This window comes from Ascaphus truei, chromosome 16, assembly GCF_040206685.1.
Source record: "Ascaphus truei isolate aAscTru1 chromosome 16, aAscTru1.hap1, whole genome shotgun sequence".
NCBI classification, from domain to species: domain Eukaryota; kingdom Metazoa; phylum Chordata; class Amphibia; order Anura; family Ascaphidae; genus Ascaphus; species Ascaphus truei.
Genome location: NC_134498.1, coordinates 34190113 through 34212995, shown reverse-complemented (window position 1 = coordinate 34212995; position 22883 = coordinate 34190113). Strand labels below are relative to the sequence as shown.

At 42.5% G+C, this 22883-nt stretch overlaps 1 protein-coding gene across 5 annotated transcripts in view; it reads left to right on the top strand.

The window, feature by feature from the left end:
- LRCH2 (leucine rich repeats and calponin homology domain containing 2) overlaps positions 1 to 22883 on the top strand; it is a 50018-nt gene that overhangs the window by 3032 nt on the left and 24103 nt on the right. For 3 of the 5 annotated variants that reach the window (XM_075573130.1, XM_075573129.1, XM_075573128.1), the window contains exons 2-11: positions 10834 to 10978; positions 12280 to 12406; positions 12680 to 12785; positions 13965 to 14101; positions 15499 to 15632; positions 15827 to 15914; positions 17924 to 18035; positions 19539 to 19642; positions 19728 to 19795; positions 21071 to 21181. In XM_075573130.1, the coding sequence (XP_075429245.1) occupies positions 10834 to 10978; positions 12280 to 12406; positions 12680 to 12785; positions 13965 to 14101; positions 15499 to 15632; positions 15827 to 15914; positions 17924 to 18035; positions 19539 to 19642; positions 19728 to 19795; positions 21071 to 21181 (1132 nt within the window). Of the gene's footprint in view, positions 1 to 10833; positions 10979 to 12279; positions 12407 to 12679; positions 12786 to 13964; positions 14102 to 15498; positions 15633 to 15826; positions 15915 to 17923; positions 18036 to 19538; positions 19643 to 19727; positions 19796 to 21070; positions 21182 to 21615; positions 21694 to 22883 lie in introns of all 5 variants that reach the window. The other 2 variants (XM_075573127.1, XM_075573126.1) reach the window with 1 other exon arrangement.

Sequence of the window (22883 nt, the reverse complement as noted above, 5' to 3'; positions counted from 1 at the left end):
AGATCCTGCTTCCCAGGGTGCACTAAATGGCCGCCTTTTCAGTTTCAAACCGATCCTTCAGTCAGTGTAATTCAGCAGCTACAGTGTATTCTTGTATTACGAAGGTAACATTATCTGTTGTTAAAGATTGCAGCTTAAACTGCTGGGAATATTGGCAACAAATTATCACAAACAGGAAAGTGTTACAAAGATCTTACACTGCTTGGGACGTGTGCTAAAGCCTGCTATAGAAATCAAAAGATTCTCAGTATATTAAAACTCATTCAGATTTTAATTTTAACATAAAGCTTGGATTGCTTCTTTAAGAGAAACCATTATTGTATTTGTAGATAGAATGTAGTATATTTCCCCCACAATACGGGTTTGAAGACTTGGTTCTGAGGCACCACATTATTTGAACATAAATCCTGTCCATTTAAAAAAAAATTAAGCGGGGACGGGGATCTTCCTGGGAAAGAACGGTGCAGCTTGGGGTACCCACGGGTTCCCATGATGTTTATCATTTTAGTTAAATTCAAAGATGGGCATCAGTATTGTCTAAAAGGAAGCCACAAGGTTCTCTCCCAGAAGAACCATGGGTACCATGGGACCACAGGATACGGTGGCTGTCACGTGTATGGCACACCTGTGAGCACATGACCTGCATACGGGACAAGGGTCAATACACAGCTCGCAAGATGTCCCACTTTTCACCTTCGCAAAGGTCCCTCAATCCGTCCACATATACAGCTGAACCTCGGTATAACGTGGTGCTTGGGGGCCACAGAATGAGACCACGTTATAACCGGTATCGTGAAATGGCCGCCATAATCAGCGAGGACTTACTCTGCATCTGCAGCTTTCTCCTCTCTGAGACCGCGTTATAAGCGCATCCGCGTGTAGCAGATCGCGCTATAATGGGGTTGAGCTACACCATCTGTCACGAACACACAAGTGAGCATGTGACTTAGATATGTTATCAGGATTAATACACACGGCTACTCTCTCCAACTCGCCTTCGTTCTCCGCAAGGTATTTTCAATGAGTTAATACTTCTTCAATTGCAATCATATCTATATGCTGCCATCAATCAAGAATTATGCAAAAATATGTAAATTTATAAATCTGCCAGGGTCTCAGGTCCCTGTTTTAGTATAGAAAAAACTATGCACTTAACACACATCTGTTGTAGCAAAATGTGTCTGAAAATGTAAATACTCTCCAGAGTGTGCAACAGTTCATTCAGAGCCCAAAGCATCACTTATTAAAGACTTGTTTAATATATATGGAAATACAGTGCTTCAGATTACAGAAAAAGTTAATTACTTGAACATAGTTACAATAAATGCAGAACAGTTTCTTAAACTAACAGGATGAAACATAAAACAAAAATCCCTATACACTACGTTACAATATGTCAGGATTTCCCCCAGAGAGGTTACTGGCGTAGAAATATGAGAAATCACGTGTTTGGTCCAAAACACACCACCTGTTGAAATCTGATTTCATAACTTCAGGGCAACACCTATATACCATTCTCTCATTAAAACAACATAAGCCCACCCTGTCGTAAATCAGCTGTTGGGTTGATGGTTTTACAACAGAGGGGGAAAAAACCTCTTTTGACATTTAAAGTTTTGCCTGAAATATATAAACGCTCATAACTTCATTTCCCCGATACTTGGACACACGTGAATCATATCAATAGATTCAGGCGATGACAGTCGTAACGAGACCGTGTGACCGTCTTGACCCTAAATTTGCGTGACAAATGGATATCTGTCCTTGACACATCTTACCCATGTACAGTAGTGTGTGGTGCGGTTTGATTTGTCTTTTCGCCACGATTACAAATATGTACCTGTTATGCAGAGGAGATGACGTCACATGACACACTCATTTTTAATAAAATTAATGCCCAACCTCATTGAAACTACTATATTAACCGGAAAGGCCAAAGGAGAAGATGTCTTCATCCCCCGCGTTCCACTGATTCCAACAGACATGCCCTTCACTTTCAAACGCCTACAATTCCCAGTCGGACTCGCCTTTGGTATCACCATCAACAAATCGCAAGGACAGTCAATCAAGTGCACTGGTATCAACTTAGAATCACCATGTTTCTCCCATGGACAGTTATATGTGGCATGTTCTAGAGTCGGATCACCAAATGATTTGTATATCTTTGCTCCAACTGGAACTACTAAAAATGTTGTTTTATAAACGAGCATTACAATAAACATAGATTTTGCTCATATTTGCTCAGGTACATGTTCATTGTACTGTTGTTTGTTTAGAAACAAACTTTTTTCAACAACATCATTTTTCTTTACATCCCGGGCAACGCCGGGTATGTCAGCTAGTTTTTAATAAAGTCACTCTTTGGTTGAATACTTGCTTAGCCATGCCCCAGGACCCTCCAGAGAATGCCTTTGAAGGTTGCCCTAAAAGGATTCTGTTTATAAAAGTTCTCAAACGGGCCATTTTGTTAAAATCTCCTCTCTGGCAAAACGGACCTTATCTCGAGACTCTTATCGGCTACACACAACCCATCTGGTAGTTTTAGTGAGCCTTGTGTGATAACCCACCAATTAAATCCTCTTTGAAGCTCTGGACAGAGACCTGTCATAAACCCAATGTATTGTATTTTTTAAATCAAAGTGTAGCTACGTTAACCCCTGAAGCACCAGATTGATTAAAATACATAATATCGTGATATTATGACAGTGGCCATTTTGATTTCCCTGTATTTGAGCTGGAATACCAACTTAAACCGGGAGGATCTCCGGTAATGGGGGGGGGGAGGTGGAGGGTCCCCGGAGCTTACCAAAACAAAACAAATGCAGGATGGCTGCTGTAATGTAAAGATCCATTTCTGTTTTTTATGTCTAAAAAATAATTGATAATTGGGGGCCAGGTTTGTCCTCTATCAAAGCAGGTGGGTGTAAATGAAGTAATTTGGAGAGAAGGCAAATATCTGCTAATCAATTGGGAATTTATTGCTTCAGGCTTACCCAGGATCTTGCTTGTATCTATAATATGACACCCTTCCCTAACATACAGATGTAAATGGGTTTTCCCTGCAGCCATACTAACTCAGCTAATTTTGCTGCTACCTTTTGTGTTCCAACGTTAATGGCACGGAATGGGTGCAGGGACCGTGCATATGAATAGTTGGACAGATATTGCTTTGCCTGCTTATTTAGCTTCCTTTTGTTCATCCTGAAGCTTGATGTGGATCACTATATTTCTCTTGGTTTTCTGACTCCCAAAATCTTGCCTTTCCCTAGCAGACCAAATATGTAGTGCCTGTGTTTGTACCCGCTAGATAATGTGAATAAATGGCAAATGCATTTCGCATCCTAAAAAATGTTAATATTATTCAACACAAAGTATGGAAGGTCCCAATGACCCTCTACTTCAGGGGTGGCCAACTCCAGTCCTCGGGCCACCAACAGGCCAGGTATTGGGGATATCCCTGCTTCAGTACAAGTGGCCCCTGAGGACTGGAGTGGTCCACCCCTGCTCTACTTCACTACACTAGTATTTACTAGTTTTATTCGTGTAGAATCTCCACTACTAAAACTGAATTAAGAGCTTAATTTCCTAAAGATCTTCTGTTTCTACACCCGTCAAGTTGAACGAAGTAACCTGCCCCTCTCTAGCATGGTGATGCCGCACTCTAGCATGGTGATGCCCCACTGTAGCATGGTGATGCCCCACTGTAGCATGGTGATGCCCCACTGTAGCATGGTGATGCTGATGGTCTCCATTTTGTAATTATTTTTTTTAGTGGTTCCTAAGGAACTGGTTTAGTAATTAAAACCTTTGCATATGTTAATGTTGAGAATTGCTTACAGGAATAACCAGGTACAAGATAACATTAGATGACCTGATGCTTTAAATACATACTTGAAAACGAGAGGTAACACGCAATGTTAAAACATTTTTATAAATAAAATGTGCGTTGGCATTTAGAAGATGCAAACGGCGGTTTCACTAGGATCCATTGCAGGTTAACACACCTGAACCAGATTTAATGGCAGTTCATGCCAGATCAGGTGCGTTAACCTGCAACTGACCAAAGCGAAGAACACCCATAGTAAGCAAGGAAACAAGCAGGCAATGAGTTCTTAAGGTAGAAAGGCTAGTATTTCTGTCTGAATGACATTCATCTGTCTTTACCTCCATTGTTTGAGCCATTGACTTCAATAAATGTGTATGTTGCCCCCCCCTCCCCCAAGTGTATTACAAGCTATGACTTGCTCAGTGTGTTCCATACTCCCTCCGATCATAGGAGGGGGGGGGCCTAGGAGAATGTGTGTATCTCTGTGGAATAAACCATGTGTCACTATTGGGAGCCCATACTTTGTAAAGTAATTCTGTGCAAATATAAAATATTTACGGTGGTCACTGTTGACTCCTTTAGTCCACGGTGGTGGTGTTGGCCCTCTGATGGCACACTTAATAAACTGGTTGATCTATTCATCTATGCAATGAATTACTTAAAATATAGAATGACTCCTTCGTCTTTCAAGTTTCGCCACATTTGTATTATAAACAGAGCGCATTACAGAGGTGACAAAATATTCAATGGCGGTGGTCTAGCTGGGCAGATTTCAGCGGACTGTGGCTTTCTAATTAGTGTGATAACCTATGAGACTATTATTGGCCTGAATTCATGGCAAACAATTTAGTGGCTTTCTTACTCCTGAAATTAGGGCTAGTTTTATGGTGGTAGATTTTTCTTCACCGATAAGTTGGGTCACCTGGTCTTCATGCTTTTTCCAGTCTTGCCAAGTAAAGCTCGTAACCTCTACAACGTGAAATGGAGTCATTTGAATAGTGTGTGTATACAGTCAGGCACACCTCTCTAAGGCCATAAGTTTAGGCATGTGCACGTAAAGAGGGATGGGGGGGGGGGTATATACGTCACCCAGGGCAGCAACTGGAACATTCACTGAAATTGAGCCGGCTGGAGAACAGCACCCGTCAGGGAGTGCGAATTAGACAGACAATGTTTCAGTCCACCAGGGACCTTTGTCAGGGCAACATTATTCTATGTGACCCTTACAAGTGTGTTTTGTGCCCTTACGACCCTTTAACTGGTTTAACACTTGCTGTTTTTGGTCACTTCATTTATAACTATATTAATTCACAAATTAGCCAGTGGTTCTTGTTTTTACCTGCTGCTTTTATGTATGATCAGTCTGCCAAGATGTGCCCAGTAATTTCACACTGATGCCTCGTGACCTTTTTGAGACGATTAGGGTTTCATTTGTTTGTCCGTCTTTTTTTTTTCTCTCTCCCGAGTCCTGCTTCCCCGGTATTCTCTTTCAACGCATAAGACTCCGGTACTTTATATGGATACAGCGTTTACTCTGTATCTTCCACTTCATAAGTACAGGTCACTGCTCCCTCCGTGTGGGTCTCAGACCAGCCCGTTGCCAATTTGCAGCTGCATATAGTAGTACTGACACGATGATTACTTAAGCTGCTGGGTTTATTGACTTGAGTAGTCCTCCTTCCACTATGTATATATTTTGCAACACCTCATTGTAGATCCTATTATTTATGTTCACCCAAGTGTTGAGGTTGTGAGCCTACGGTATGTCGCAGGCTTCTTGCGGCTTTTCACACTTTTCCCGTTTTGTTTGCAAGGATCTATGAGGGTTTAAAGCCGTCACTCTGTTTTTTGCTTGATGTTTTTGACATCGAATACATTCTCCAAGATGAATGAAAGGATTGGGTGTCTGTGCACTAGTGTTCCAATTAGGCATGGACCAGCATACCCAAGAAATGATACGCTCAGTGACACGCTCTTGGTTCTAAAGCAAAGGTGTTTTTATTTGTATTACAGCAATAGTAACATCATATTATAGATGGTTTAGCTTAGGTTCCTTTCAGCACTGGAGACCCGGCACCTTACACAAGTGGTCAGCACGGAACCGCTGGGGAGCCCGGCACCTTACACAAGTGGTCTGCACGGAACCGCTGGGGAGCCCGGCACCTTACACAAGTGGTCAGCACGGAACTGCTGGGGAGCCTGGCACCTTACACAAGTGGTCAGCACGGAACTGCTGAGGAGCCCGGCACCTTACACAAGTGGTCAGCACGTGTCACGTTTGTGCTCGCCACAAACCTGGGTCGGACCGCATGGCTGAGGTGGGGTTGTAAAAGCACCGACCTTAGACCGCGCAGGCTGATCGGGATTGCGCAGTTCGTAGTCGTACGTAGCAGGGTCAGGACTGGAGAAGGCAGCATTGTCAGTGGACAAGCCAGAGTCAGGACTGGAGACATCAGGGTAAACGTTGTTCAAGCAGGAGTTCGGCAACAGGTAGTCAGGAGTTCCCCGCTTCAGCTTAGGAGCGCGGGAGTGGACTCTGCGCGTGCGGCGACCATGGCCCATGGTACTGGTCTCAGGAAATGATAGGTAGACCGGATTGGGCACACCGCCTGGCAGCAGTGGTAGATCAGTGCTTCAGCGCAAGAGTCCTGAGCGGGCTGGAGAATCCTCCGCTTCAGCGCAGGAACCAGGACACGGCCTCTGCAATAGAGAATGAGCAGCAGGCCCCAGGAACCAGGGAGCTGAAGACAACACTGGGGAAACTGGGGAAACCTCCGCTTCAGCACAGGAGACAGGAACAGACCGCTGCGTGACACTAGCAGCCGGTCTCAGGAAACAAGGAGCTGAAGTCAACAAGGAGAGTACTCCGCTTCAGCACAGGAGACAGGAACCGACCCCTGCGTGAGACTAGCAGCCGGTCTCAGGAAACCGGGAGCTGAAGTCAACAAGGAGAGTACTCCACTTCAGCATAGGAGACAGGAACAGAACTCTGCGTGAACTAGGGAATAGAACTAGAGAGATTAGAAAACAACAGAGCCAAGCCATAGGGCTTGTGGCAGAACACTTGTGAAAACCAGGAAGGGTTATGCTCGGCAGAGGAGGATTGTGGGGATGCAGTACTTAAAGGCCAGCAGGCCAATCCCCGGAGGAGGGTGGGAAGGCACTGCTCCAATGAGTGAGTACAAGGCTAGGTTGCAGTGATAGCTTGCACAGCTGCAGTAGATACCAGAGGGAGTGTTAAAGGACTGCACAGGTCTGTGAGGCAAGATAAGCAGTAAACTGAGGTGTGGATTCCTTACAGCACGGAACTGCTGGGGAGCCTGGCACCTTACACAAGTGGTCAGCACGGAACCGCTGGGGAGCCCGGCACCTTACACAAGTGGTCAGCACGGAACCGCTGGGGAGCCCGGCACCTTACACAAGTGGTCAGCACGGAACCGCTGGGGAGCCCGGCACCTTACACAAGTGGTCAGCACGGAACCGCTGGGGAGCCCGGCACCTTACACAAGTGGTCAGCACGGAACCGCTGGGGAGCCCGGCACCTTACACAAGTGGTCAGCACGGAACTGCTGGGGAGCCCGGCACCTTACACAAGTGGTCAGCACGGAACTGCTGGGGAGCCCGGCACCTTACACAAGTGGTCAGCACGGAACTGCTGGGGAGCCCGGCACCTTACACAGATCCGTTGCGGGACTCTCCAGTGTGTCGTGAACACCGTTTTTATGCATAAGAGTAAACAAGTTTGCGAGGCTTAGTGCAGCTTCTTGGAACAGTAAATGTTGTGCATAAAATGTCCAAACATCCCTCACGCTTTTGTTATGGTTTTTGGGCAGACGTGCTGGCGTATCGTGAGAACATCCTGTTTGGTTTGTTCTCAGTTGTGCCAACTACCATCTGTACCAGTTGTATACACAGCAAGTCACCTCATCATCTATTTAACCCCATCGCGTTACTGTATCTTCCGTGTACTGTCCCTATATACTATAGTGTTATATATCATTATCATTTTATAACACGACAACATATGCCATAGGGTTGGAGGACAAAACACAATAAAATGACAGAAACAATAACATACATTGTTACAGTAGGTAAGGAGGTCACTCCCCCAAGGAGCTTACAATCTATAAGGAAGGGTAAGTGAAAACATAGGGTACAGAAAAGCTGCATCAGCGAGCAGTTGACACCCTATGGCTGCCCTTTGCCTTTGGAACAACACAAATGTAGGCTGTAGAGGTTCTGAATGAATTCAGCTGTGCTACTGTATGCAAGTCCTTGGTCCAGGGCAATACACAGTGCACGTGTCAGGGCTGAAGAAACACTGCAAGCAATCCCCAACGTTAACCCTTAGCACACTGGTTCTGTGCAGAAGGGGCAGCTCTTGGGAACTCTTTCAGCTTTTGGAGCGACGCCGACGTATATTTCCCCCGTTTTATGGTCCTCAAAATAATTCTGAAAATATACAACTGAATGTAACCAATTATTTTACATGGACTATAGACAATTACACGTAGAAATAAATCATAAACAAGGTTACATTTTGCATCAGACTATTTGGTAATAAAGCGTAACCTATGAGTGGTGCTCAACTTCTTGTCCTCAAGAGCCCCCCTGCCCCTCGTGCCCCCCCTCCCCCCCCAACAGATCAGGTTTTCAGGGTATCCCAGCTTCAGCACAGGTGGCTCAGCCAGACTGAACCCCCTGTGCTGAAGCTGGGATATTCTTAAAACTGGATCTGTTGAGGGGGAGACTTGAGGACTGGAGTTGAGCACCACTGACCTGACACCTTAACACTGATTACCAACTAGCATCTTCTCAATGCTTTCATCAATGCAGATCTCATGTTTCTGGCCCATACCTAATGGTAACATCAACGTGTCATGTTAGATTACGGTTAGTATTGTCCAGCCTACCTAACCAAATGAATCTGACACAAATGTGTCATCTGGGTGTTTTAGAAAGATAAATGAGTACTGATAAGTGGGTTTTTAAGGCAAACAAGTGTGGTCATATTTGGGCACTACTAGGCAGCCTACAACACACACACACTTCAAAGCAGATCATTCAACCAAGTACAGTGGGTGTTTACATTTGCACACATCTGTTTCACATACAGTATACTCCGTGCTAAGGAAAAGGTAAAAAGGTATACCATTTTTCTATGCACATTTATTTAATGTGAGTGAATCCTTTTAGCATGTACATTGAAAACGGCAAGACCCCTAGTATTCAAATACAAACATATCTACATACATATGTTAATGAGCTGTGCATATTAGTTTAGCTGTTTTTTTTAGTCCGTAAACATCCCATTACCATATGTTCTGCTGCATTTCTTTGCTGAAAGAAATCCTGTTTTTAAATCCTAATTGTAGAAATTAAATGTTATCCATAGACCTGTTTTTAACATGTTGTGTATACTTTGTATTCGAGCATAACGTTGGTATGGTTGGAATTGTTCCAAATGATGCAGATGGATATCTGTTCATTATTGGTAATTGTTCAAAGTGTAGCATCCTCATATATTCCGCCATAAAGGAGACAAATAAATGGTGTTACTTTAAGATGTATACAGGGCAGCTTTGAAACACAAGTGCTACCTACATATTTTTGATAAATACCAGAAAAGGGGTTGATCAACCTGTTTACAAGTAAAACAAATGTTTAAAAAAAAACTCCATACCACAATATTGGCGTGAAGCTGATGTGGTGCCTATATTTTAAAACTGAAGTAAGAACCTAGCCAGGGAATTGCAGTCCTGTAAGCTTGGCTTAGAGTGGGGAAGCTACTTGAAGGTTTATTAACAAATAATCTTCAGAAATACATTTTGGATAACAACATTATTGGGCATAGCATTGGTTTAGGAAGGAGAGGTTATGTCATGCTAACCATATTGCTTTCTTTGAGGATGTGCGTAGGAATTTGAACCTGTGCAATGCAGTTGATGTAGTCTTCTTAGATTTTGCAAACGCTTTTGATACGGTGTCACTCGAGGTTATTTTACAAATGAAAAGAAATTGGGTGAAAACCTTTTCAATGGGGTTGTAAACCAGTTGAAGGATAGGTAGCAGAGTTGTCAGCAATTGAGTCTTTTCAGACATGGGTTAAAGTTGTAAGTGCAGCGCCTCGATGTTCAGTACTGGGGCCACTACTGTGTAACTTGTTTATTATTGACCTTGAGCTTGGCGTAGAGGGCAAAATCTCCATCTTTGACGGCACTAAATCATGTAATGGTAGTAAAATGAGAGCAGGATGTAATTTCTCTCCAGAAGGACTTGAATAAACTGGAAGCTTTGCCAGGAACATGGCAGGCGAGGTTTAATACAGATACATGCAATGTTATGCATTTAGGAAGAAATAGTCATGCTGCCTACAAACACAATGGGACAAAATTGGGTAAATCTTTAATGGAGAAGGATTTAGGACTGCTCGTAGACAACAGGCTTAGCAATAGTGCCCAGTGTCAAGCAGTAGCTGCAAAGGCTGATAAGATATTATCATGTGTAAAACTGGGAATAGATGAAGGGGAAGGCAGCACTATTTTGCCACTGTAGAAATCATTTTTAAGACCACCTCTGAAATGCAGATTTGAGAACTTCTCCGTAAAAAGGATAGGATAGAATTGGAAAGAGTGCACCAAATTGCACAGAGAATTACAGATTTGTAAAAGCTAAGTTTAAGAAAAGGCTAGAATAATTTTTTATACAGGGATATGCCAATTAAATAAAAAATGGGAATCCGATTTCTCCCCCAATTAGCATTCCTTTCAATTACTGGACTCGGAACGGCATTTATTTATCCCCTTATGAGACATAATTGGCTTCATTTTTTTCTTTTCTTTTTTTCTTCCTCCCCCACTGCAGGGTTTTTGCTTTCCTTTCTCTTGGTCAATATAAATACAAATATAGGATGATTATCAAAGATAACATTTTAACATAGGTTGAATGTGTTTTTTATTTTTCTTCTAGGCCCACTATGAAAACGAATATTTTTCCTTGTCTTTCAGACCTCTCTAAGAACAGATTTACAGAGATCCCACCAGACGTTTGCCTGTTCGCACCACTTGAAACCTTACATTTGTATCACAATTGCATCAAGTGCATTCCAGAGACGATTAAAAATCTTCAAATGTTAACTTACCTAAATATCAGGTAGGTAGTTTTTTTTTTTTTTTTGGCGATTTTTATATATTTATTATTATTATTATTATTATTATTATGGTGGATAATCCACTCGATGTAAACAAACATATGGTTGTTTTTTGTCTGCCCGTTTGCTTGTCGGGTTAATTACTGGATTGATGAAGGGGGTCTCCGGAGCGGAACTGCGTTAATTTCCGCTCCGGGGACCCCCTGCTTACAGAGATACGTACCTCCTGTAGGTGCTGCCGGTATCTCTCTGCAGTTTCAATCCTCCCAGTCATGTGAGCCAGTAGGAAGCTGCTCCGGATGACGTCACGGCTTTTTATTGGCCCGCATGACATTTAAAGCCGCTATTTCATTAGGCAAATAAACAGTAATATGCTGCACACTCTAAGATGTTATAAACCAACAAGTATTACCATGCTGCTGGTTCAAGGGTACCTGTCAACATCCACTTGGACTGTCAAAAAGAAAGATCCAGCGCTCCACGGATTTTGCAAAATTTCACATTTTATTGCGCAATAAAATTTCAAATTTTGCAAAATCCGTGGAGCGCTGGATCCTTCTTTTTGGCTATTTCATTAGGCACACAATTCCTTTGGCTGCAGAGAGGCCGGCCCCATTACGTAGGGAAGTATCTGCCACACATGCGCCATCGCCACTTGCAAGCTGCGCACGCGCGAACGGCCAAAACCCAGGAAATAAAAAAAAGAGGGGGGGGGGGGGCAAAGACGGCTAAACTGGGACATCCGGTCACCCTATGAATACATTAAAACTCATTAAAAAGGGCATGGAGTGGGTGGGAGAATAAAAAAAAATGCTGTATTTAATACTATACAACTGATTTTGTATAAAAAAACCACACACATAGAATTGTAAAGGCAATGCTTGTTTAAGAGCAGAGTAACTTAAAGCTGAGTGCCAAGTTCAGTGCATGCCCTTTTGTCTTTTTAACATGGATGGGGTGCAGGGAATCTCTGGCGCTGAACCGTGTTAATTTTAACTACAATAACACCCGGTTTCCTGAGATACTTGCCAGGAAAGGTGCAGTGGGCAAGTCCCGGTTATTGAGAGCCCCCTAAACTAATAGGAAGCCGTTGCTGATGTTGCGGCTTACATTTTGGTCCACCTGACCCAGGAGATTTAAACCTCCAACTAGAGGTCCGCAGAGCTGAAATGAACATGTGTAATTTCTGCTTCCCACCGATCTCCTTATGTTAAAATATTCAACGCCAGTGCTGTCTGATATACATAAATCATGAAGTCATATCTCTGGCCTTATTACAACTGCATTTTGCTTTCCTTTTCAGTCGAAATCTTTTATCAACGTTGCCAAAATATCTGTTTGACTTGCCGCTGAAAGTTTTGGTGGTTAGTAATAATAAATTGATTTCTATTCCGGAAGAGGTTGGAAAATTGAAAGATTTGATGGAGCTAGTAAGTACATTTTCACATTAACTTCGTCCTTTAAATCTCTCTCCCCACCCCCGCCCCCCCCCCCATAAAAAACCTTACTACATTCGATCAGATTGGCCTGCAAATTGTTTTTATTTACCACTTATTCTTCTCCTCCAGCTCAGCACTTGAATAATTCCCAAATTGATTTGACATTCTTTTGGATTTACCCAACCTTGCAAAATGTGAGGGTTAAATGTTTCAGTTAAAGTGGAATCCTGTTATAACTCTCTTTCTTCTACCTCTTTTTCTTAGGATGTCAGCTGCAATGAAATACAAGTTATTCCCCAACAAATAGGAAAACTGCATTCACTTAGAGAAATAAATCTGAGACGGAATAACCTCCAAGTGTTGCCAGATGGTACGTTACTGGAGTACCTGCAGATGGCTTCAGCCTTTTTATATAGTAATTGTTAAACTATTTTCTAAAGCTGGCAACTTATCTATAGCTAAAGGTGTGCGCGTGTGTAATACATTGACTGACTTACCGTTCGTTTTCAGGTATGCCCCGGGCACAGTTTTATATTGACAATACACGGTTACGATAAATGCACAGAGACTAAATGTTATGTTTACACACAAGTCGTCAAAGAATTGACGCTGCTGGCGGCTTTGGAAGTTTCTGGTAGGTTGTTCTAGTCCCGAGGTGCATGGTTACAGAATCCGGGTGCATGGTTACAGAATCCGGTCGCTCTTCTATCTTGAACCTTGGGACCGTGAACAGTCTTTTGGAGTCAGATGTCAGGTGATGAGTGCTGCGTGTGTTAGGGATGAGGAGTTTATTCAGATTGAGTAGCTTGCGCAGAAAGCATTTGAAGGCAAGACAGGGACAATGTACTTTGAGCCACATGTTTGGGATGGTATAGGACACTCTCATCCTTCCAGGGATGCTTTGAAAACGTCAACAGTGTCCATTTTGTTTGTGTCAGGAAAGCCACAATTTACTTCCAGCTCTGGCAAAACATACGTTCTTATCTCTAGATTCTATCATTTTATTAACACTATGCCGGACCAACGGGTTACCAGGCCATAAACCATTCCTTTGTACTTTTAAGATCCAACTTCAATTACGTACCTTTTGAAATCCAGCACAGATCCATGGCAAATCTGGAACTGTCATAAACCAATATATTGTATTTTTAACCCCCTGAAGCACCAGATGAATTAAAATGCATAATATCTCATGATATTACTATGAAACTGACATTATAGGAGTAAAATTCCTATAGGCTTCCGTTGAGGTTGCTGCATTTTTTTTGTAACTTTATTTTTGTTTGGCGGGTGGGAGGAGGTCCTCCAGAGCTAAACTGTGTTCTCTTCCCCCCCACCCTAGGCACTTACCGGCCTGATTTCACAGGTCCTGTGTGCCAGTAGGAAGCACTGAAGGCCCCCTGGTTCCAGTGCTGTAGGACAAAGAAATAAATTAACGGATAATTGTCAGGATCATTACTTTGACTAAAGTTGTAAGGCAGTGCTTGTGTTTTAATATTGGGACAACACGAATGGTACATACAGTACATCTTCTATTTTATCTTTCTAGAGTTGTCATCCCTTCCTTTGGTAAAGCTGGATTTTTCATGTAATAAAATTACTGAAATTCCAGTAAGTTACAGGAAACTGCGTCATCTACAATTGATCATTTTGGATAATAATCCTATGCAGATCCCTCCAGCACAGGTAAGTACCAAAAAAGTCTGTCTGTTTTCTCTTTCACCCCTCCCCGTGACTCTAACCCCACCCCCTCCCTCCCCGTGACTCTTTAACCCCACCCCCTCCCTCCCCGTGACTCTTTAACCCCACCCCCTCCCTCCCCGTGACTCTTTAACCCCACCCCCTCCCTCCCCGTGACTCTTTAACCCCACCCCCTCCCTCCCTGTGACTCTTTAACCCCACCCCCTCCCTCCCCGTGACTCTTTAACCCCTCCCTCCCCGTGACTCTTTAACCCCCCTCTCTCCCTCCCGTGACTCTTTCACCCCCCTCTCTCCCTCCCGTGACTCTTTCACCATCTGCCCCCTCCCTCCCCTGTGCCTCTTTCTCCCTCTGCCCGCTCCCTCCCCTGTGCCTCTTTCACCCTCTGCCCCCTCCCTCCCCTGTGCCTCTTTCACCCTCTGCCCCCTCCCTCCCCTGTGCCTCTTTCACCCTCTGCCCCCTCCCTCCCCTGTGCCTCTTTCACCCTCTGCCCCCTCCCTCCCCTGTGCCTCTTTCACCCTCTGCCCCCTCCCTCCCCTGTGCCTCTTTCACCCTCTGCCCCCTCCCTCCCCTGTGCCTCTTTCACCCTCTGCCCCCTCCCTCCCCTGTGCCTCTTTCACCCTCTGCCCCCTCCCTCCCCTGTGCCTCTTTCACCCTCTGCCCCCTCCCTCCCCTGTGCCTCTTTCACCTTCCCCCCCCCTCCCTATTAGTGTCTCGCTTACATTAGGCTACGCTTATAGTGCCAGCGACACGACGGTCGCTGGAAAATCAAATAGAGATGACTTCCAGCGATCGCGACCAATCCGTCGCTCCGTCGCGCTTACTATAAGCACACACGATGGCTACAATGCATTTGTTTTGCCTCGCTGTCGCCGGCACTATAAGCGCAGCCTTAGAACGCTTCAAGCAGAGGAGGAGGTGCATGAGCTGCGCAGCCAGCACCACCTAATGGCTGGAGGAGAAGTTGCAGCTGCAGAACCTACTTTTCTCTCTGCTACTGGCAAAACCGGGACATAGCAAGAGATAGTCGGGACAGTAGCTTAAAAGCGAGACTGCTGGTCACACTGATAATAAAAGAGTAACTTCAGTATTAGGTGATATGTTTTTATTTGGATTAGCAATTGATATTTTCGGACAAGCTTTCAAGAGATGTACTCTTGGGTCAAGTGAAACTGATTTGTAAATTAGTGTTGCTTGACCTGAAAATTGAGTAGAACTCTTGGACGCTTGACCTAAATTATCAATTGTTCGTCCAAATAAAAAAAAGGTGTTGCCTAATACTGAAGTACTCATTTAAATTCTAAAACAAATTTGTATAGTAAATTTAGCTTAAAGAGCTTTGTAATACAGAAAACAGACTATTGTTCTCATTCATTCCTTACAGATTTGTCTGAAGGGTAAAGTGCATATATTTAAATTTCTGAACATTCAAGCTTGCTGCAGAATAGAAAAGAAACCGGACTCTCTGGATTTGCCCTCATTGGTGAAAAGAATGCCTTCCCAGCCTCTCACAGACAGGTACGTTACTTCCCTGTATGTGATATAATGGCATTCAATGAGCAGTTTGTTTGAGGATCATAGATCATGTATATAACAGATGTAAACAGTGTTCTGCCTTTTTAAAGTTTACTTTAACATGACAGAATCTGCATCCCGTTCATTGTCCCAATCTTTTCTTCAATGTAATACACCTCTTGGGGTTTTTCTTGCAGCATGGAGGACTTCTACCCTAATAAAAATCACGGCCCTGATTCTGGGATTGGTAGTGACAATGGAGATAAACGTCTGTCAACCACTGAAGTGAGCTTCTGATGTGTATAAGTCATTATCACTGTCCTGTGTAGAATGTGGGCGTTGCTTATCAGTGTTCTATTTAGCATTTCCCTTCTTAGTTACCTTCCAATAAGGGAAATGCTGCAATTGGTAACACAAGAGGCCAATTTTTCTGGCCAGACATTTGACAAATCTGTGTCTAAGATTATTGGACAACACCAATATTTTAAACATCTTTTCTACACACCATGGGATCTTAAATTAAATCTGGCAACTAAGTACCACCGCTGCTCTTTTTAAAGTTATTAGTAGGTTATATTAAACCTAACGCATGAAGACAATAATAGCACAAATACGGAAAATGTATGTTTGTATTTACAGTTCATGAAAAGCAAGTAAAAATATCACTTGTCTCTGGCAGGTCTGCAACCCGGCTTTTCACCATAATCTCTTGGCAAACAGTGCTTCCACTGCAGCCAGGGATTCTGGGAAATGACATGCAAATGATAAGTCACCTTTTACTTCATGTTTACTTTAACATGGACCCCCATAAGCTTATACCTGCTGCATTACACAGCTCAGCTCAGCCTGGGCTTAAGAAGTGCATAGCCAGTAAAACCTACTCGGACAGCTATTTCGATCTTTTGGGTCTCATCTGTGTGAGGATGGTTATACTGGCTGTGCAATGTGAAGCCGGCATAGGTTTCAGTCACACATTTACATAAGTTATGGTGAGTGACAAAAACCCTCCACCGTGCAGCGTACAGCAAATAAAAATATCACTTGTGAGCACATGAAAATAAACCTTGGAAGCTAATGGTGTGCAGCAAAATAGGCGTCACAGATTCAAGACCTAAACGTATCCTATACTGTATGTTTAAAAGGCATGGTTCGCCATTTCTAATGACGTGAACATTTGCACTGGTAATATTGAAAGATTTTGTAACATTACCCGAAGTGTGTGTGTGTGTGTGTGTGTGTGTGTGTGTGTGTGTGTGTGTGTGTGTGTGTGTGTGTGTGTGTGTGTGTGTGTGTGTGTGTGTGTGTGTGTGTGTGTGTGTGTGTGTGTGTGTGTGTGTGTGTGTGTTCCCCAGACTTTCACAATCGAATTCTGGGGTTCTCAAACCAGAAAAGGGTTGAAAACCACTGATATAATGGATAACACTTATTCTCTGCCAAATTTATTTTGTAACAGTAGCACTTGAAATGGTTCATCTGAAAATGTTTGTTTTGTTTTACATATAATATGTATAATTTGTTATTAACAATAGTTTTAGAAGCTTTAGAGCACCAAGTTAAGATTGAGAGTTTTTTCGCCAATATAAAATAAGTCTACATACTATTGACTTTTATTAATACAAGTTTTTCATCTGTTTTGGGGATTGGATTCCAGAACAAACCGTTTTTATTCGAGGGATATTTAATCACTGAAACATTCTTTACAAGCAGCACAATCCATTTTCCTTGTTGACATGCAGGGAACAAGCTAACATGGTGCATGTTTTTTAATCCTATGACATTTGGCAGAATAGCCATTGAAAAGCCTGCTGGTTCATGTCCGGTATTGTCTCTCATTTTTTACCGGACAGAGTAACCAAATACTGGGCTCTCCGGTTCAATACCGGACACCTGGCAACCCTAATAACACGGTCAATCACTTTGAAGTCATTAAAAGCGTTTGAGATTTAGACTACTCTACATTAGCACCCCCACCAATTCATGTTTTTCCCTGTAAAATATCTGTATTTTTGTATCTGTTATTTAAAACATGCTTTTGACACCTTTTTTAATTAAAATACTGGCTATAAAATATAAATCTACTTGGGGGAGAATTTGAAAAAAAAAAAATGCTTCTCAATACAGGAAAATGTGCATTGGTAATCCGCCAGCATGTCTGTCTGCTGTTTGTAGTGACAATTGCGTGTGTTTAATAAATGATGTATCTATAAGATGAATGAACACACTGAATATTTAGATTATGTATATATTCTCATTATGCTTTCTCCCCCCCCCCCCACCCCCACCCCTCTCCAAAGCCATCAGACGATGATACAATCAGCCTTCACTCTCAGGTATCTGAATCAACAAGAGACCAGGCACTGAAACATGACAATCACTTACTAGGAAGCAAACTTGAGTCGCATAAAGGTAAGTGCGTTTTAATCTGGGATAATACTTGAACAGCAAGTTCTAGTGTTGAATGGATGTCGCAGAACAATGCTTCCGGTATACGCCAGGTCATGCTGGTTTGCAATATGATTGTCCATGTGATACACGTCTACATGTGAATTTTAAAGCAGCAGGTTGGAAAGCTGGGGGTTTCTCAGAGCTCAACTGCGTTACTTTTAAGTTTAGCGGACCCCCTGACTCCTGAGATACTTACCGGAAAATCCAGCACCGGTACTTCCTTGTATTTAAATCCCTCACGTGACGCGAGCTGGTAGGAAGCCGCGAAGGATGACAACGTGGCTTTTTATAGGCTTGTGCGACACAGGGGATATAAACAGCTGTTTTGTATACTCTGGATGGGATGGTACAGCAATTACCTTCGACAAGTATCTTGGGAATCGGGAGCTGCCTTGCAGCTGAAAATAGCACTTCGGCTCTGGGTGCCCCTGTCTCCCATCCATGTGAGAAAAAAACCCAGAATATTTTGGGTAGGTGAACTGCTGATTTAAAAAAAAAAAAAAAACGGCTGAATGCAAAGAAACCATTGTATATCTGTGCAATATATCCCCAGACACAGACACACCGTATTATTTTAGCACAGAGAAACATTGACATTTTTGTTTAAAACAAGGAGCTTGTTTTATCAAAACTTGGAACTACATTTCTTGTCCCTGTTAGCAGATATAAACTGTTTAACGGAACTGCATAGCTGTCATTAAATGACCTTGAAATCGGGACAGTTGAGGGATTGGGTACATCTTCCCCCTTCCTCCTTATTGATTGTAGATAGGAAACTGGTGCTGCAAAGGTGAATTGTATCCTTATAATATTATAAATACTCCTCAGTTGGGACTACATATGGTAGTAAGAAATATCAGCATCCCATGACAGAGAAAAGGGGGATTAGTACCTAGTGCTGTCAATGGTCTAAGCACAGAAAATAACAGTACATTGTATGTCCCTAACTGGCCAATAAGATATAAAAGAGAAATCGGACCTGAGGTAACTTATTCAGTGCGTGTCCATAAATCCTCCATGTATTCCACGTTGTAGATCCAACGGCAAGCTTCTTTCCACGAGAGGTAGATAAGCAAGAATAGAGACAGGGCAGAGCACTGCCAGAAACAAGCAGGAGGGGGCTTCGCATGGAAAAACTAGAAAAATGTATTTATGGGTCATGGGGAGACCCTTTGAGCAGTAGTAACGCACCTACACGTTTTTGGCTACATGCCCTTTATCAAGGTGTACAAATTGGCATATAAAACCGGCATTTTTATACAGTTATTTTTCTCACCCGACACATGGCATTACTCACTGGGGTGCGAAAAAGTACTGTATAAAAATGTGCGTTCATTTAATATTCCTTGAAACAATGATAAAACTCTGGTTTGTATTCCATTTATGAGAACATGAAGGGGGATCCGTAAGGATATTTGGGTATCGAATGGAAAGTAGATACCTCTCCATATATTTATTCTGCAGGTCTCGATCAGGACATTGATGACTATGATGCAAGTGCAGAAGACTCTGCTATTCCTGACCACGGAGACGTGCAGCTCAGTGGTCCTTTCGTCTCTTACATTAAGGTAATAGGCTAAAATGTCCCAAATCCTCTGTTCTCTGATGTTGTAGGATTTGATGGTAATGTTTTCATCACGTTGTCTTATTAAGGAACGTGGCAAACTGAGTGAGAAGTCTGGGAGAGGAGAAGAGCAGGAAGAATGGGAAGAAGAAAGAAGGTGGGCTTCAGCAATTTTATTCAGCATTTTGTTTATCCGCTGTACTATGTATACTTGCGAAACCAACAGACTGGGCCAATAAGTCCAGAACTCACCCTTTATCAAGAGTCTGACAAGAAATGTCTCTTGTTTAGTTGATATTACCACACACACGCGCGTATGCATGTATGTATCATCATTTGAGTTCTGATCTTACTACAATGTGTATCTACATTAGGTTGAATAAATGTTTCTAATTTTGGATATCCTCGCTGGTGTCTTACATAGTTACATAGTAGATGAAGTTGAAAAAGACATATGTCCATCAAGTTTAACCTATGCTAAATTCAGACGAGAGATACTTTATCCTATATCTGTACTTACAGTATATTGATCCAGAGGAAGGCAAACTAAGAACCTCAGTGAAATATCTAATGATATCTTATAAGGGGAAACATAAATTCCTTCCTGACTCAAAATACAGATCCAGATTACTCCCTGGATCACCATCCTTCCCATGTTTCCTTATTTGGTATATCACTGTATACCTTTCCTTTCTAAAAAGATGTCCAACCTTTTTTTGAACATACCTATTGTAACTGCCATCACAGTCTCCATGGGTAATGAATGACACATTGTAACTGCCCTTACTGTAAAGAACCCTTTCCTTTGCTGCTGGTGAAATCTCCTTTACTCCAACCTTAAGGGATGAACCCGTGTCCTTTGTACTGCCCTTGGGATGAATAGTTCTTTTGAAAGCTCCTTGTGTTGTCCCTGAATATATTTGTATATAGTTACCATATGTCTTTTTGTTTCTTATTTGGCCATTCTTTTGTTTTTTCAATGTGTTTATGATGGGTATGAGAGATACCATCTGAGCAATTGTCATTCAATATATTATAGTTATACTCCTTGTCCAATTGGTTTTTCAGTTTCTTGCACATTGCCAGGTGATGTTATCATTTTACTTTTGGAATCTTTGTATACCAGTGACCACATTGGAAGCATTAAAATCCGTTTGCCATGTCTTTGCAAAGACCAGGGGTGGCAAACTCCGGTCCTCAAGGGCCACCAAAAAGTCAAGTTTGCAGGAAATCACTGCTTCAGCACAGGTAGCCCAATCCTAGGCCTCGTCTTCGACTGAGCCTCTGATTGAGCCATCTGTGCTGAAGCGGGGATATCCCTAATACCTGGCCCGTTGGTGGCCCTTAAGGACCGGAGTTGGCCGCCCCTGACATAGATTGTGATTCTATAAAAGCTGCATACATTTTTAAAATAAATACGTTTATCTTGAAGACTTCAGAAAGAGCAGCTTCTGGTAGAAGAAGAGGAAGACGATGAGCTAAAGGACGTGACAGACTTGCGGAAAATCGCGGCGCAGTTATTGCAGCAAGAAAAGCATAACAGGTATTTTCCAATGCCAGGTACTACAGCAGTGTGCAAACAATACTGTAAATGCCAAGTCCTCGGAGTGCGTTAGAGAAAATGGACTTTGCTAGATGGTGACTTTGTAAAAATACTTGACCATATGCTTGCAACTAATTTATTGCCAGTGTCATTCAACCTGTTATTTTAATTTAAATAATGAATGCTTAAAAGAATATACTTTTAAATACACTTAAATATCTTTGATGTTACAATTTCCCACCTTTTAACAATTCAACTTTAATATCGCCTACTGTACTGCATGTGTATTCTTTGAGCCCGTTGGATCACATGATGCCTAAATCTATCCGTTTTCCTTTCTTGCAAAACTAACAACCTCTGTGCGTTACCTATCTACATCTTCCTCTTTCTTCCATCTTTGGGTTTGGTTGGTGTGCTTGAAAATGTGAATACAGACGGAGACCATTAAGTTATAGAACCTCATTCAGTGAAAAGCTTTTCCAGAGGACCAGAGCAGCAGGACGCGCATCAAGGTATCTTGTGTTTGAGATTGAATTCCTCTCTACGGGGAGAAAACACCTTGAGTCCTTCAAAGCAGATTAGTATAGGAAACAAGCTTGCGAACAATGCTAAAGAGGCAATAGTGAAAGCAACCTACAGTATGCCCTCCTTAGAGAATTGATTATCATACAGTGTACATGACCCTAAGCAAAGGGGAGGTAGCATTGGTACGGTGTTAATATACATTGTGTAGTTAAATATTTTACAAGCAACACTGGCACTTTGTACTTTCTGGAGCACCATTTTTATCTATAATATCCTTTCCTCCGAGGCAAGATTTTTAATGGCTATCTAATCATATGGAAACACGAGCCATGGTTGGCGAGCTTTGCATGCAGTGTGATCTCACTTTATGAGAGAAGAACTGGTTTATTTAAGCAAACGTACACATTTGGGTTCTGGGTGTAGCACACCAAATTGATGGTTAATAGGAAATTGGTGTACTGGAGTACAATTGAATAGTCTACTATTAAGTTCTGATTGCTTATAGGTAAATATGTGTCCCCTTCCTAAATGAATTGGACTTTGAATGGATGGAACCTGTTTTACAAAAGTTAGTTTAGCATAAAAAAAATACCTTATGCTACATACATACTTTTGATGGCCAAATCAAATATCTATTTGAGAGTGTTGATCACTGCTAATAAATGATGTGTTCAGGACTATTTTAAGGTGAGCATCCCCCCCCCCCCCCCCCACTCTCATTATTGCGTTTATGCAAAGAAACAAAAAATTGCAGCCTTTTCTTCCGTTCCCCGTTTTCCCTGAGATACTGCAGCGGTTGGCTTGCTATTGGATAATTAAGCCTTTGGGTATTAGTTACCAGGTGGTATGCCAATTTCTGCATTACAAATAAGGGCGAACTTTGCAAATGCGTGTCAGATCTATAGTCATTGTCTCAGATCACGTGTCAATAGGAAGAACTGAATAGTTTGACGGTCCACTCTAGACCACGGCAAATTCAGCCTACAGTCTAGAGCAATGGCTTTCAACCTTGGTTAAGAAACCCTATGTGAAATTCTGAGGAGCCCCAACCCCCTCTATTAGCGCGTCCGAGATCAGATGCATTGTATTTAACCCCAACCAACTCTAATAGCGCATCTGAGATCAGATGCATTGTATGGAACCCCAACCCTCTCTAATAGCGCGTCTGAGATCAGAT